The sequence below is a fragment of the Rhincodon typus genome, chromosome 7 (assembly GCF_021869965.1).
Source record: "Rhincodon typus isolate 14 chromosome 7, sRhiTyp1.1, whole genome shotgun sequence".
Classification (NCBI taxonomy): domain Eukaryota; kingdom Metazoa; phylum Chordata; class Chondrichthyes; order Orectolobiformes; family Rhincodontidae; genus Rhincodon; species Rhincodon typus.
Window position 1 is genome coordinate 32,067,035 of NC_063338.1, and position 17,903 is coordinate 32,084,937.

A 17,903-nucleotide genomic window follows, 5' to 3' on the forward strand; every position below is an offset into this window, starting at 1 on the left:
CAGTTAGTATTGTATTTCGCAGGATGGTTCTGTACATGTTCAAGAATCGCTGCAGATTTTGCAACACAGACAAGAAACATTAAAAGAGCAAATGGCTGTAGCCAAGATGAAAGGTGATGATGCCATGATGCGCAATATTCAGGTAATAAATTGCAAAGTTTTAAAATCTTACAAATTGTATTTGATGATAAATTTTTATATTAATTGATGCTTAAAATAATAACTGTCTCAGTGGATTGATTAGTCTATGTTGAAGGCTCTAGCCTGGCTTCCATGTAAAACATTGGTGACTAAGAGCTTTTTCTTATATTCCTAAATGTCATGAACGCCGTCATTTTGAGCATGAAAGTGATTACAAAGCCTTCAGGTTTGATTTTCTTGTTAAACCTTGATATAATTTGACACCGCTGCACAGCCTCTGCAGGACAGTGGGTGAGGGTGACCTTAATGGTATAGACCACAAGTTTTGCTTTCAGATATTTGTTCTTTTTATTTGAAATCTAGGCTACTTATTTACCACATTATGATGATGTGTTTCTGCAAGCATTGTACATCCCACCAAGGAGTGAGTAAACAACTAGTAGAGCTGTTCCCATGAGATAAGTTATGGCTGCAGCACTGCTGAATGTTGCAGACAGTAATATTTGGGAATATGAACATATGAATTCCGTTATTCGATAAGCTCTGAATTTACAAAAAATAAACCCATATTTAACATATGCCATTTCAACCTTTTAAGTTGTGCAGACATTTGTGTTGCAATGCTTTTTTGAAAAAAATCATTATAAATAAAGATGTTTCCAATACTTCACCTTCACATCCATAATAAAAAAGACAGCTTCTCTTAGCAGGTCCTTGGCTGTTACAAATTGGAATATTCAACTTCATGCATGATGAGGACAGTATATTGATCCACGGAATTAATAGACACTTCAACCTGTTTCCACATAATTCTTACGTCAACCACATTTTGAGGAAGATTAAATCTTTTGCCCTTAAACTATGCTGAATATTAGTTGAGTCTTACAAATACTTTTTTGAGGCAAAACCAGCTGTATGTTTAGTATAACAGTGGAACTATTGAGACTTTAGCTTAAAGTGAGAGTCCATTATCTCAAAATTCCTTTGCAAAAGTAAAGATAAATCAAGATACTGTGAAATGGGGTAAGAATGGGTGAGAGGAAAATGAAGAGGAAAAAATCAGAACAATTAGGGGCACTAGTCAGTGACTGGAAGACTTATGCCAATTAATTTGAGCAGTAATGCTCAAGATCTCTTAATAACTCTCTGTAGTAAAGCCACACACCTGATAGCAGGTTTTCAATGACTCCCTTTGATATGAGTTTTATATCTACATACGACATAAAATTTGACAAGCAAAGTCAAGAATTAACCAATAAACCTCTATTAGGAGAGAAGAAAAATACATTACAAAAAGGAATGCTTTGCCCTTGTTTGCGCCTAACTTGCCGAGCTAAAGATGTATAGAAGTGTTCTATTTTGTAAAAGAAAAATTAAAATGAAAAAGTGGAAAATGCACTTTATCAGATGACTTCACCAAACAGGTATGTTACCACCTATGGAAGTGATAAAACTCAAAAAGAATACTGTTTCTGGGGGTAATAAATGAGTTTACAAACCAATTTGCATTCTGACTGAATTTGCTTCATTGACTTCAAATTCGTGAAGTAAATCTTAAGATAGGTGCATATGTGTTCTCTTTTGAACCAATACACAAGTCTGATACATAGTTGAGATCATGATAAAGCAGTGACTGTTGGCTCCTGTGTTTACAATACTGAATCTGGATCCGTTAGCATCATAGGCTTGCTTCACCGTATTTCTGAGATAAGAAAACTGGGTCGAGAAATGTAAATTTGTGAAGTCGATCCACTCTCTCATAATCTGGACTGAATAAGTGGCAGTGTTGAAACATCTATAAATGTACTATCACCATGCTAAATGGGACAGACTTCGCACAGATCTAGCAACTCAAGACTGGGCGCTGTGGGCCATCAACAGCAGCAGAATTGTACTCCAGCACAATCTGTAACCTCACGGCCCGGCATATCCCCCACTCAACCATTACCATCAAGCCAGGGGATCAGCCCTGGTTCAATGAAGAGTGCAGGAAGGCATGCCAGGAGCAGCACCAGGCATACCTGAAGATGAGATATCAACCTGATGAAGTCACCAAACAGCGAAAGCAGCAAGTGATAGACAGAGCTAAGCGATCCCACAACCAACGGATCAGATCTAAGCTCTGCAGTCCTGCCACATCCAGTCACGAATGGTGGTGGACAATTAAACAACTCACCTGGAGGAGGAGGTTCCACAAATATCCCCATCCTCAATGATGGAAGAGCCCAGCACATCAGTGCAAAAGATAAGGCTGAAGTATTCGCAGCAATCTTCAGCCAGAAGTGCCGAGTGGATGATCCATCTCGGCCTCCTCCAGTGGTCCCCACCATTACAGATACCAGTCTTCAGCCAATTCGATTCACTCCACGTGATATCAAGAAACGGTTGGAGGTGCTGGATACTGCAAAGGCTACCGGCCCTGACAACGTTCCGGCAATAGTACTGAAGACTTGTGCTCCAGAACTTGCTGCTCCCGTAGCCAAGTACAGTTACAACACTGGTATCTACCCAATAATGTGGAAAATTGCCCAAGTATGTCCTGTACACAAAAAGCAGGACAAATCCAATCTGGCCAATTACCACCCCATCAGTCTCCTCTCGATCATCAGTAAAGTGATGGAAGGTGTCATCAACAGTGCTATGAAGCAGAACCTGCTCAGCGATGCCCAGTTTGGGTTCCGCCAGGGCCACTTAGCTCCCGATCTCATTACAGCCTTGGTTCAAACATGGACAAAAGAGCTGAATTCCAGAGGTGAGGTCAGAGTGACAGCCCTTGATATCAAGGCTGCATTCGACCGAGTGCGGCATCAAGGAGCCCTGGCAAAACTGGAATCATTGAGTATTGGGGGAAAACACTCCGGTGGTTGGAGTCATACTTGACACATAGGAAGATGGTCATGGTTGAGGGAGGTCAATTGTCCCAGCTGCAGGTCATCTCTGCAGGAGTTCCTCAGAGTAGTGACCTAGGCCCAACCATCTTCAGCTGCTTCATCAATGACCTTCCCTCCATCATGAGGTCAGAATTCGGGATGTTCACCGATGATTTTACAATGTTCAGCACCACTCGTGACTCCTCAGAAACTGAAGCAGTCCATGTTCACATGCAACAATATCTGGACAATATCCAGGTTTGGGCTGACAAGTGGCAAGTGACATTCGCGCCACACAAATGCCAGGCTATGACCATTGCCAATAGGAGACAATCTAACCACCACACCTGGACATTCAATGGTGTTACCATCACTGAATCCCTCACTACCAACATCCTGGGGATTACCATTGACCAGAAACTCAACTGGACTCACCACATAAACACAGTGGCTACAAGAGCAGGCCAGAAGCTGGGAATACTGCAGCGGGTAACTCACCACCTGACTCCTCAAAGCCTGTCCATCATCTACAAGGCACAAGACAGGAGTGTGATGGAATATTCCCCACTTGCCTGGATGAGTGCAGCCCCAACAACAGTGAAGAAACCTGACACCATCCAGGACAAAGCAGCCCGCTTGACTGGCTCTGCATCCACAAGTATATACTCCCTACACCACCAAAGCTCAGTAACAGCAGCGTGTACTATCTACAAGATGCACTGCAGAAATTCACCAAAAATCCTCAGACAGCACCTTCCAAACCCACGACCACTTCCATCTAGAAGGACAAGGGCAATAGATATATGGGAATACCATCACCTCCAAGTTTCTCTCCAAGTCACTCACCATCCTGACTTGGAAATATATTGCCGCTCCTTCACTGTTGCTGGGTCAAAAACCTGGAATTCCCTCCCTAATAGCATTGTGGGTCAACCCACAGCAGGAGGACTGCAGTGGTTCAAAAAGGCAACTCGCCACCTTCTCAAAGGCAACTAGGGATGGGCGAGAAATGCTGGCCAGCCAGCAACGCCCACATCCCACAAATGAATTTTTAAAAATCTGTATTGAAGTCATTTCAGTGCTCTCCATCGATAGTACTGAAAGGCAGGCAAACATAATCAGAGCTTTGATGACGTTAGAAAGAAATAAATTTATGAAGATGAAGAATGAAGATGTTAACGACAAGAAAATTCAAGATTGTTAAAGAAAAATGCATAAGATGTTACATTCTATCCTCTCTCCTGTATGCTTCAGAATCCTGAACAATAAGGAAGAATCTGTGGAAGAAAATAGAAGCCTTTGAAATGTGGATTTTAAGATGTATGTTTAAAGTCCATATCCAAATCGTAAGACAAATGAAGAGATACTTGAAATTGCTGGAGCAAAGAGAACTCTTAAAAAGTGACCACAGAATTGAACATCTCAGTATTTTGGCTGGTCGATTAAATCTGAAAAACTAGAGAGATGACTTTTAGAAGGCAAAATTGGAGGCAGCAGACAGAGGTTTCATCTGAGGCATGGTTGGATGACAGGTGTTAGACAGTGGGTGAATAAGAGCTACAGTAGATGTGTGAGGGTGGGCCAAGACAGACATGCATGACATACCAAAGACAGCAATTCTATTGACAGGATCAGTAGCAATCTGATCTCAAATAAAACAAATGTTCTGAAACACTGGCGTAAATCCGAATAATGCAGATGCTGCAAGTGTTGCAGCTTCCAACAAAATATGCTATCAACACACTCAAATATTTTGATTCCAGAATCACACATTTGTTTCTTTGGATATGAACTCCTGAAACGTGATCTCAAATGTACTGGTTGAGTTCTGAAATCCTAATTTTTTAAACTCTGTTTTTAAAAAAAAAAACCTTCCTTCAGACAATCAATAGCCCAGCTGATTGTGGTCTTCCTGGGCCAAATTTGGCTGCATCAACACTGACATCACACTGTGCATGAATATCACATAAAAAGCCCAGGCCAGATTTCCTGTTCCAAATATGGATGAGATTTGTAAGCCATGCCCTCTAGGAAAGCTTTAACTGCTTCTACATTTTTCATTCTATAGTTTGTTAACTAGCTGCATTTGATGAAGGTATTTTGATTAGAACCAGAAATTTAAGATCAGTGAATTGCAAAGACTTATTGGAAAAATCAATTTTTAAGTTTTCCACATAAAAAACCTGACCTAATTACTTTGACAAATTAAAAGTAGTTACAGAAGTTGTTGCTGTATCAAGCAGCTCTGATGTTCACAGTCTGGCACTTCTAGGACTTGGTGACACCTGACCACTGTGATCAGAGGAATTGGCTTATGCTGCATTTAGTAGAAGAAGCATGAAAATCTGCTGGGCTGATATTTAAAATGTCACACTCTTCTAATGAGTCATATCTTTAGGCTGCTGAGAGCAATGACGTGTCTAATATGTGACGTGTTATACACTGCAGCTTCCATTGTCACCCAAAAGTGTTGCAACTTTAAACCAAATCAAATCGCAAGTTAAACACCCCTGTGGCAGTTTCCTTCTGATTATTTTGTTAAACGTAAACTTACTCCTTTGGCTATAAATATATCTTGCACTTCTCTTTCTTGCGAAAAGCTGCCCGAGAGAAGATCTTAGCTTCCGTGCTCTTTATTTAACAGTTAAGTCTTCAAGTGCATTTATGCCACCAGCCCATGTTTTGTGAAACTCTTATGTTCTCCCTGCAAATAATGGAGAAACTTCCCAAAGTAGATTCACAGTGATCACTTTGATCCAAACCATTCAAGTTGATAGACAGTGATGGACAGGGAATTGAGGATGAAATAATGACAGAGTGAACTTTTTCGAAGATTCTTGCCCTGGCCTTCCCATTCCCAATAGTCTCTCTCTCCTTCCCTCTCTAAATGCAGGTTTCCTCGGACCACATGTAATGTTTAGGTGAGGACTGGGGCCTACATGCAGTCTTTTACCATGTCATTCTGACCCAATTTTGAAGAGATCACAACAGCAGCCAGGCAACACTGGGTCTACAATGCTAACTTGTTTGTTTGTAATTTTTGGCCTTCGTATCTTAGGAAAGATATTATTGCCCTACAGAGAGTGCACCAGTGGAATAAAGAGTAGATCAGACACAGATGAATTTACAGTGCTTATGTGAAATTGCACAGAATGGTAAATACTGTTAGTGACCTCCAGGCATAAGTTGGCACATGGGATCATGATACATTGGCAACCACAGAAAGTTAGCTCAAAAAAAGGGAAGTCCATTAACATTTCTGACTACGGTTGTATTCAGGAAAGATGCAGAGATATGGTCGGGGGAGGGTTGTATGAGGGGCAGTGTTGAGAAGAATGAGAAAGAGTTGATTTATTTGACCAATGACCAGATTTATTTGGTTGGTAGAACTACTATATTGCCAGTGTATATTAAAGGCCACCACTTGGAGGGAAGGAAATAAAGGAGCAAAATTGCAGGCAAGTTAAAGAACTGTGCAAGAATTCTAGAATAATGATAAGGAATGTCAGTTATCACATTAGAAACTGTGAAACAGGAAAATGATGAAGTGGAGTCTCAAATTATCACAAAAAGCTTTCTTGGTATGTTTTCAGGCAAATGAGGAAGAAAGTAGCAGCAGATCTAATTTTGAGGTAGGAAATGGGACGAATGAAGCAGGCTTCAGTGAGAGAATGTTTGCAAAACTGTGACCATTGTAGTAGTTTTAGAGTTATTGGGAAAGACAAAGAGAAATCAAATGTGAAAATGCTCAACTGAAAGAGAGCTGCTTTCTGAGAATTGGAAAGCTGGCTGGGTTGGGTGGATCAGCACGTGAAATCTGGCCTCCTCCAGAGGTCCCCAGGATCTCATACCCAGTCTTCAGCCAATTTGGTTCACTCCTGTGATATCAAGGAACAGTTGGAGGCACTGGATATTGCAAAAGCTATGGGCCTTGACATCATTCTGGCAACAGTACTGATGACCTGTGCTCCAGAACTTGCTGTGCCCCTAGCCAAACAATTCCAGAACACTGGCATCTACCCAACAATGTGGAAAATTGCCCAGTATGTCCTGTACACAAAATGCAGAACAAATGCAACTTGACCAATTATTGACCCATCAGCTTTTCTCAATCGTCAGTAAAGTGATGGAAGGCGTCATCAACAGTGCTATCAAGCAGCAACTGTTCAGCAATAACCTACTCACTAATGCCTAGTTTGGGTTCTTCCAGTGTCACTCAACTCCTAACGTCATTGTAGTCATACCTTGCACAAAAGATGATAATTGTGGTTATTGGGGATCCATCATCTCAGCTCCAGGACATCACTACAGGAGTTCCTCAGAGTGGTGTCCTAGACTCCTCCATCTTCAACTGTTTCGTCAATGACCTCTGTCCATCATAAGATCAGAAGTGGGGATTTTTGCCGATGATTGCACAGTGCTCAGCATTATTCTCGACCTCTCGGATACTAAAGCGGTCCGTGCCCAATACAAGAAGATCTCGACAATATTCACGCTTGAGCTTACAAGTGGCAAGTAACGTTTACATTACACAAGTTCTAGGGAATCTAATCATTCCCTCGCGACATTCAATGGCATCACCATCACTGAATCCCCCACTATCAATCTCATGGAGGTTACCATTAATCAGAACTGCACTAGACTAGTCATATAAGTACTGTGGCTATGAGAACAGATCAGAGAATGGGAATCTTGCATTGACTAACTCAACTCCTGACTCCGCAAAGACTGTCCACCATCTACAAGGCACAGGTCAGGTATGTGATGGAACACTCCCCATTTCCTTGGATGAGTGCAGCTCCAACAATTCTAAAGCTTGACACCATCCAGAACAAAGCAGCCTACTTGGTTGGTGTCACATCCATAAACATTCACTCTGTCCACCACCAGTACCAGAAGCAGTACAGTGCACCATCTAAAAGATACACTGCAGAAAATCACCAAGGCTCCTTAGCACTTTCCAAACTCATGATCGCTGCCGTCTACCAGGACAAAGACAGCAAGTTCATGTAAACAACCCCACCAGTTCCCTTCCAAGCTACTCATTATCCAGACTTGGAAATATATCTCCATTCCTTCAGTGTCATTGGGTCAAAATGCTGGAGTTCCCTCCCTAATGACGTTGTGGGTCTACTTACACCAAATGGACTGCAATGGTTCAAGAAGGCAGCTCACCACCACCTTCTCAAGGCTAATTGGGATAAGCAATAAATGCTGGCTGGGCCACAGCCAAAAGTGAATAAAAAAAGCAAATTAGTAATGGTTGGGGAGGGGCTTTCAAAAAGAAGATGGATCATATACAAGCTAGGCACGTTCCTATGAAGAGGAAAGGAAGGGCACTGAAAATTAGAAGCCCCCAGATGATGCAAGACATAGTTGTAGACATGCAATCCAGGTGGTATCAACTGTAGTGGAACTGTATATCAGACACTGTGTATAACAGGCAGCCAAATCACACATTGTCTGATGAAGAATTCAAAGATTGTTCTGATGAAGAGTCAGCAGGTTGAAACGTTAACTCTACTTTCTTTCCATAGATGCTGCCAGACCTGAAGAGTTTCACCAGCAATTTGTGTTTTTTTTTTCACACATTGTCTGTTTTTTGTGCCAGTGCCTAATCCACATGTCTACCTCATGGAAGTTCAAATGAAACAGAAAAGGCAATGTGTGATAAATGGTAAATTATAATTCAGTTGAAAATCAAACTGAATACAAAAAGCACAGGATATAGGCTTTTATTTCCATGTTTTCCCTGGTCTGTTGGATTTATTTCGGATATCGATAGTGCAAGGCAGTTCTAACAATGAAATATACTTCATATTCTATATTAAATAAAAATACATTACAAAAAAAGCTGCAAAATGTTCACCCAAACAGTGCGTATAATCACAAGTGAATCTGTTTAAGTGAACATGTTCAATGATCAGACCAGAGTAGGTGATAACTGTGGTCTGGCCCAATATCCAGCCATTGATCAGATGTGCTTCCTTCTTCCTGTGCTACCTAACTGTACTGAGGCAAAGTTTTTTTAATACTCTTTCTGGACAAAGAAGCTGTGTTTAAGTATTCACCTTATATAATGTCCTGCAAATGATCAATTTGACCACAGGTATGTGTCATGTTTTCAATGTTGGTTTGATCAATTAACTCATTAGGACTTGCTTGCCTCTCCCTGGAAAGAGGCTTATCTCTTTATTTGACTAAACTTTGACCTCTGCTTTAGCTTGCCTATGCTTTATGTCATCCAATCAACTGCATGATATTTACACAGCTCAATTCTATGACTATCGCAAATTCAGCTGATAATTATCCACATTAACACATCTGATTCACTGTGTCTGTTTTAACCAAAACTTCAGCTGTTCCAGGGTTATTGTGATAGTTCAGTCCATTACTGTTGAGTTACAATACTCAACCTAAACACATACACATTCCTTCAGGAAAACTAGTGACCTTTGTAATCATTAAGGTCTTCTCTAGGCTTCATATGTCTTTTCCCCACATTTCTTTTAACTTTATTTCGGCTAACCCAGCAAAATTTTAATCAACGTCAACTAGGAGGAAATTGAAATGAAAATTAGAGTTAAATGAATAGAAGTAGGTTATCATAGAAACAAATTCAAAAGTATTTTGTTACATGAAAAATCCAGGACAAACCAAAATATGGAAAAATATGGACTAATAAGTGAAAGGCAGCATGTATAAGAGGTCAACAATTTATGAAATTTGACTTAGGAATGCTCATGTTTACAAACATGATCCCACAGTTAGGTGTAATTTTAAAAGATCTGACATATGAACGTTTCCTGTACTTATGGCTACTGTATATTATCCTGCATTAAATTCATATTTGCATACAAATCGACTTGCAAGTGCACTCAAGAATGGAACCTGTTCACAACTTGAGGACTACCTGTATTTACTGAAGGAATTTGGTTGTTTGATAAACTTGACCTCATTTTTTTGAAGATACTGCAGTTGATATGCATGTGGACTTGCAAGAGGCATTTGATAGAGTTGGATGCAATGGCAAAATAAAAGCCAATAATTTTAAAGACAGATGAGGTTTGTGGATATATAACCATCTGAGAATCAGAAAGCAAAATATGCTAGTGAAAGCCTTGTCGGATTGGACAGAAGTGTGCAGTGGTGCTCGTCAAAGGTTTGATTTTTAAATCAGTGCTAGTTTGGTCATAAGCAGAACTGAACCATTAAAAAAAAACATAATTTCATTGTTTGCTGGTGACATGATCCTCTGCGGAGGATTGTTACAGTCTGCAGGATGGCACAGCCTGATATTTACAGTAAAGAAGTATGTTATTAAGAATCATAGAATCCCCTACAGTGTGGAAACAGGCCATTCAGCCCAACAAGTCCACACTGCCCCTCCGAAGAGGAGCATCCCACCCTGACCCATTCCCCTAAGTCTAACCCACCTACCCTAAACATCCCTTGGCACTATGGCAATTTAGCATGGCCAGTCCACCTGTCCTGCACATCTTTGGATTGCAGACACAGGGAGAGTGTGCAAACTCCACACAGATAGTTACCCAAGGCTGGAATCGAACCCAGGTCCCTGACGCTGTCAGGTAGCAGTGCTAACCACTGAGCCACCAGATCCAGAGAGTTGAGCTTCCCTCAAGCACATGAGCCTGACGTGATTTGAACACGCAACCTTCTGACCTAGAGTCAGGCGCGCTACCATTGCACCACAAGCCCACACACATTAAGCCCACTGAGTTTGGTAAATCTAAGTAAAACAATCCAATCAGTCTCCTTCTCCTGCTCCATTCCAATAAACATGAAAGTTTATTTTCCTCGTGCCCATCTAATTTTCTTCTGAACTTATTGATCAACTCTGCTTCCAACACCCTTTGGGAAGCAAGTTCCAGGTCATTCCTACTCACTGTTTAAAAGAAGGTTATACTTCATGTCACTTTCTCTCTTTCTCTCCTACCCATCAACTACTCCTTGCTCTTGTACTCTACCTACCTATTTATGAAACCTAGAATACTGTGTGCTTTGTTAACAATTCTCTCTACCTGTCCTGTTACCTTTATATATACACGTGCATGCACGTACACGCACTCCCCTGTCCCCCACACACCTGAGGTCTCTGCTCATGCCCATCCTTTGGATAGTACCCATATTTTTATATTATCTCTCCATATTCTTTTTATCAAAGTGTATCACCTCTACCTTTTCCAAATTGAACTTCATTTGCCACCAATGTGCCCACTCCATCAACATGTTCATGTCCTTTTAAAATGCTACACTTCTCAGCTTATAATTTTTTCAAGTTTCGTGTCATCCGCAAACTTTGAAATTGTCCCCTGTACTCCGAGACCTAGATTATTTATGCATATCCCAAATATTCCTATATCAGGGAAAGCAAGTGTCCCAATATCGACCCCTGGAGAAATTCACCACAAAACAACATTCTAGCCCCAAAAATGCCCATTAACATTACTCTGTTTCCTGTCTCTCAGTCAATTTTGTAAGACAGTTGATATTGTCCCTTGTATTCCATGGCCTGTAAGTTTCCTCACTAGTGTGTTGTGCAGCTCTGTGTCAAACACCTTTTTTAAGTCATGAACACCACCTGAATAGTCTTTCCCCTCCTCAACACTCGCGGTTTTCTCTTTTTAAAATAAACTCCAACAAGTTATTTAGATACAATTGTCCCTTAACAAATCGATGCTGACTCTTCTGAATCAATCCACATTTTTCAATATGGTTATTTATTCTATTCTGAATAATTGTTTCTAGAGGTTTCCCCAACACTGAAGTTAAAAGGACTGGTCTGTAACTGCTGGGCCAATCTTTATAATTTCTTTAAAACAAGGGTGTCCTGTTTGAAAATGCCCCATTCTCTTGCACACTTCCAAATTCAGGGAAGATTGGAAAGTAATTGCCTGTGCATTTACTTCCTTCAGTATCCTTGGATGCATCTCATTGGGTTTCAATGCCTTATCAAATTTAAGCACTGACAGCTTACCCAATGCCTCACCCTTATCAAGTTTAAATCCTTTTAGTAACAGGAAGGGCACATATAAGACAGATGTAAAGGATTCAGTTAACACATCAACTATGCCTCTTGCCTCAAAGAGTAAATCCCCTTTTTGTTTCCTAACTTGACCCACTCTTTCTTTTACCACCCTTTTACTATTGATGTCTTTATAAAAGTCTTTGGGATTTCCATTTGTTAACTACCAGTCTTTTTGTCATGATCTCTTTTTGCATCTCCCATTTGCGTTTTGAACTCCTTTCTGAAATTTACTTATTCAGCTTGGTTTTTGACTTTATTTGTTATCTGACACTTTTTGTTTTTAACTTAATTTCTAACTCCTTTATCATCCAAGGAATTCTGGATTTGTTTGTTTTACCTTTCCATTTGAGGAATTATACCTTGACTGTACCAAACCATCTCCTCTTTGAAGGTAGCCTCTTGTTCATTTGCAGTTTTTTTTTGCATCATCCTTTGGTTCCAATCTGTCCCGCCCAGCTCTGTTCTTGCTCCATTAAAGTCTGCTGTTCGCCACTTTGCACATTCCAGGATAGGAATAATTATGTAATTTTCTACTGTCTTCCTAAACCCTATGAAACAATGATTAATATCTCATGAATGTTCCCTCATTGCTTGATCTACTTGGCACACCTCATGCCTAAAAACTGGGTCTAACAATGCATCCTTTCTTGTTGGACTGGACACATACTACTGTAAAAAAAAATACTTCTGAACGCAATCTAGAAATGCTTACCCTCCGTTGCACCTTATGCTTCCACTATTCCAGCCAATATACATGTAATTAAAATGCCTCATTACAATTACTGTGTGATGTTTAAACCTTTCTGTTATATCCTTGCAGATTTGTTCTTCTATATTCTTCCCACTTGTGGTGATTTATACGTTACACTAAGCAATATAATTGCATCTTTCTAATTCCTTACTCTAGTCAAATCGATCCTGTCCTTGAATCCTCTGAAACATTGTCTTTCTCCAGAAGTACAATGCTTTCTTTAACCAAAATACGTCCACTTCTCCTTTCTTTCCTTTCCTATCTTATCTAAACACCTTGTAACCAGGAATATTTAACATCCATATCAGCTTTTCCTTCAGCCAGGTCTTTATTATTGGGGCAATATTATATTCCCATTTGGAAATCAGTGCCTGTAATTTCCCAGTGTTATTAACTGTACTCCGTGCATTCACATACATTTAATGTAACTCTGATTTAGACTTCATTATTTTCCCTCTTATTCTGACTACACTTATTTTACAGTTGTCTATTTTAGTGATATCTGCCTCTAGCATTTTGTGAATCCTGGCATTACTCTATAATATCCTGGTTCCCACCAAGGATTCCCTTGCTGAATTAGTTTGAAGCTTCCACAACTGTCCGAGCAAAATATGCCACAAGGAACTCAAATCTGACTCTGACTCTGTTCAAGTGCAAACTGCCTGACTTGTACAGGCGCAACCTGCCTGACTTGTACATGCATCATCTCCTACAGAGCAAGTACTGGTTTCCTGGCAATCTAAAGCTCTTCCTCCTGCACCAACGTTTTTAGCCACACACATTCATTTGATACGTCTTCCTATTGCTGAAGTCACTTACACATGGCATTGAAAGTAATCCAGATTGCTATTTTAGAGGTCCTGCTTGCTGATTTTCTACCTGCTCCTTAAATTCCAATTGCAGAACCATATCTCCTTTTCGCATCTATTCTAAGTACCAATGCAGACTGTGACCTTTGACTGTGTGCCCTCCTTTAGAAGATAGTCCTGCACTTTCTGGGACATCCCTGACCCCGGCACCAAGAAACACCTATCAATACTGCCCTCCTTCCTCTGCTCCTGGATAGTTGATGCTACCAATGGTGCCATGGATATCTCTGTTCCTTCACACCTTTAAGGATCTATTGTCCTTACCAATATCCAACCAAAAACAAGTTAGTGTCCTCTGGGGGCTCACGCACTACCTACATGTTTTACTTGGACTGCCTGGTGATCACCTATCTCGTATCTACTCGCTTGTCCTTAACTTTTAGTGTAATTACCTCCCTGAATGTGCTATAGTTCTCTGCCTCACAGATGTACCTCAATCACTCTAGTCAGTGCTCAAGCTCAGAAATGTGGAGCCGGTGACAAGTACATGCACTGATTCTGCACATGGGCTCAACTAAGTCACAAGCAGTGTTTGGAATATCATTTGGAAGAGTTCTGGTTCATGGCACTTTACAGCTTGGAGGGGAAATCATATTCTATATGAAGAACATTGTGAAAGATCTTCATGCCCCCAATTCCCAGCTATGCTGCCCTACTCACTCAATGACCCCACATACCCCCGTGCCAATTCATGACACTTCCATGCCTGTTGACCAATTTACCTTATATAAGAATTAATAAACCTTATAATGGCAACAGGATTTTTAAACGCAATTCATTCATTACTTTCCACTTAAAGTCAATTTCCTAGAGTGTAATATAAGTGTCAGTCATCTTGATTCTTAACTGCAAGTACATGAAATCTCCTAACCTGTATGCAAACCTTTATAAATAAACATTATGCAATTGACAGCAGAGATCAGAGTCTGCGCTGTCATTCAAGTAATGTTTTTGCTGGCGATCAGATGTTTCAATAGATCAATGGATTTCTGAGCTCTGAGCAATGATGCTGGTCTGACAGACCAGATTGAGTCCAAACTTTCAACTTAGAGAAGCACTTGAAGTGGAGACAAAATCAGGTTGTAGAAATAATTGGAGCGACCTTTCAAAGCGTTGGAACAGACACAGTGCCTCAATAGCCTTGTGCTGTGCTGTGTTTATATACTTAGTGATTCTGCTAGTGCAGCAGGTTAGCTTGTTTTAAAGAGGCAAGCAAAATGACAAGGAAAAATGCCCTGTCCTGTGTAACAACACATCTGGACTTTACCTGGTGCCTCTTAATACCAGTAATTTGAATTTGGTCTCACAGAAGACTGGGTAGCTGAACTCATACTTATTTTGTGGAAGGCATTGGGACCCTATGTTGCAGAATTGCCCTTCCCTGTGGGCTGGGTTTTGTGTTTCCTCATCTGGAATGTTTTTGGCAAAGTAGCACATGAAATAGTGTGTTGTTGCACAGGCTATTATGTTCTCACTCCCAAATACGAAGAGTAGGTGGATATTGAAATCAGCAGCCTGCACACCATATTTAAAGAAATCGTTATGGGTGAACTGAGCTTATTAAAAGCTAAATTTGCCCAAATATTACCCTGCCCACGCCACAGTAGGTATTGGCAGCATATAAAAATAAGTTCTTAAGAAGGAAGAAAGGAGGGTGGTGTCTTTTGCACAGTGAAGTACCAAACCTCTGTCACTCCTTCCTCAATGCCTGGACTTTAAAACAATTCCATCATCACTCCCCCCACCCTCCAAAAAGATGACCAAACCCTCCCATGACTTAACTGGGTCCAAGGTTGCATTGAACCATCTCCTTGGGACTGTTTGGTGGCCCTGGTACCACCCACTAACAAAATCAGGGCCTGCCGGGGCAGCTGGGACTGCCAGCCTGCATCTCAAGAGAGTGGTACTTATTGCTGTTGCAGTAGAAGGCTCACTCGTGTCAACTTAGGCCATAGCATGTCGTGACTGCACTACAGGTTTCTTCTGTGTCTGTTGGCTGGCCATTGACTTTTCTTCTCTAGTGCCGGGAGGGGGCAACTCAAGCAGAATGCTCCCTGTTAAATTCTGCCCACAGTTAATCTTTCAGGCCATGAATCTTGGATCTTTTGAGAGGTCATCGGCCTTAATCTCAAGTCTGTTTTTCCCCTTGCAGTTGCCTCCTGATCTGTTGAGTGTGTCTGTACTTTGTGTTTTGGTTACAAGTACTTCCAGTTGGTCTTAATTTCAAAATGTAAATAGACATTTCACTGAGTCGCTGAAAAAAAAGATACATTTTGTCAAAGGTTTTAGCATTGTGCTGATCAGGACAATTTATCTGAATACTAATTTAAGGGGAAAAGCTATAAATTATACTGTATGAGAGAAGAGCATTTGGTTGGCAAGTGAACTCTGGTGGCACTGCCTTGGAGAATGTACCAATTAACTGCGGGCCTTGTTCAAATTTTAAACCAGGCATGTTAACTCTAGTCAAGCTACTGCTGTTAGAACTGAGCCAGCAAATGGTTGTCATCTATTTTGTTGATTTGAACTAAGAGCAGTGCATGCATACGTTCTTTCTGTTTGCACTTTGTGTACATAAACTGGGAGCTTAGTACCTATCTGAAGTCCTGGTTAAAGGGTTGGGTATTGCATGCCCCAACTTGATGTATTCTTGGCGGCGCCATGTTTTATAGGTGGGTACGCAGTCCATCACCTTCCTACCCACCCTTGAGTTGACCCTCATAATGGACAGTGAACAGGCACTGAAATTGGCAGCCTGAAATTATATGCAACTTCATCATTTAAGGAACAATTCAACTGTTTAAAGCTCTTTTGATCCAATGCCTAGGCCATAAAAAAAGTTGATGCGAGCAGGAATGAGATTCCCTTTTTAAAAGGTGTTTAAAATGGCAGGAAGGAAGAGGATACTAATTTGGAGGGTGCCCATCAGAAATGCCATGAGAAGATAGTATCCTCATGCACGTACTTTAAGAACCCCTACATTGCTACTCTTCCTAAGTTCCAAAAACACCCTTGTCCAAAGACTGCTGACTTACCTTACTCTAGAATCCGTCAGGCCTCTCCCATGTGCCTGCCTACAATTATGGCAGCGCCCAAGATGGAGATTTGGTGTGCTGGGACTGTTGGAGCTGCTAGCTGGCAACTCCACAGGGTGCTACTTCCACTGAGCTGCAGACGTCCCTCTCTGCAGTATTTTGGCCTGCACACAGCACTTGGTGGCTATCTAGAATGCTTGCCCTCCAATTCTCAGCCCAGTTTATCACCAGCTTTTGTTCTGGATGACGAGCTATCTATCAAAAATGCCCTGGCAATTTACTGCCCCAAGAATAGTTAGCTCTGAGGGAACAACTCACAATGCCACCTGCACAATTATTTTAGAACATAGAACAGTTCAGCACAGTGTAGGCCCTTCGGCTTAAAATTATGCCCCCTCATAATAGTCATTTCCGCCTTGGGAAAAAGTCTCTGGGTATCCACTCTATCTATGCCTCTCATTTTACCTCAAGGAGAATACAGTATACCTAGCGAGAAGGAGAAGCTATTAATGCACTCAATATTTGATCAGGTTAGTGTGAAACATGCAATTTGAAAGTTTAGTTTTGGAAACCTGGTTGGCAGGGACAGGTTGGACCGAACGGCCCATTTCCGTGCTGTGTGGTTCTGACTCTATGCATACTTTGGGCATTAGCAATGTCTGCATTTCAGGGATAAATTTTAAAAAGTTTCAAAACGCATTTTAAGCAAATGTAACAATCAATTGAGACCATCCATCAGTGATGTGGATTAGTTTTTCTGTTAACAGTAAATTGTTTTTTTAAGAGCAAATGCTGTTTAGAAATTGAAGGAAATATATTAAAATATCATTAAATTCTTTATTTCTTTTAGGTCCAACTTGAATCAATAGCTGCTAAGTACATAATGCTTTTACGTGAGCAAACAGGACAGGATATGTTTCAATTGTCTGAGAGACGTCCATCTACCACAGCTTGCAGATTGTACTCTGAAGAGCAGAATTCAAAAAGCCCTCCTGCAGACACTATGGATGGACAAGGTACAAAATCAAATTGGTTAACTGACCAGCAAATATAATAAGTCTTCTGCTTAAAACTAAGCTGCACACAGTATGAGACAACAAGGTGCAGAGCTGGATGAACACAGCAGGCCAAGCAGCATCAGAGGAGCAGGAAGGCTGACGTTTTGGGCCTACACCCTTCTTCAGAAAA

At 40.9% G+C, this 17,903-nt stretch overlaps 1 protein-coding gene across 1 annotated transcript in view; it reads left to right on the forward strand.

Annotated features, from left to right (window-relative positions):
* nab1b (NGFI-A binding protein 1b (EGR1 binding protein 1)) overlaps positions 1-17,903 on the forward strand; it is a 71,089-nt gene that overhangs the window by 45,209 nt on the left and 7,977 nt on the right. Inside the window, exons 2-3 of the mRNA XM_048598737.1 lie at positions 23-142; positions 17,566-17,731. Of these exons, the coding sequence (XP_048454694.1) occupies positions 23-142; positions 17,566-17,731 (286 nt within the window). The remainder of the gene's footprint in view (positions 1-22; positions 143-17,565; positions 17,732-17,903) is intronic.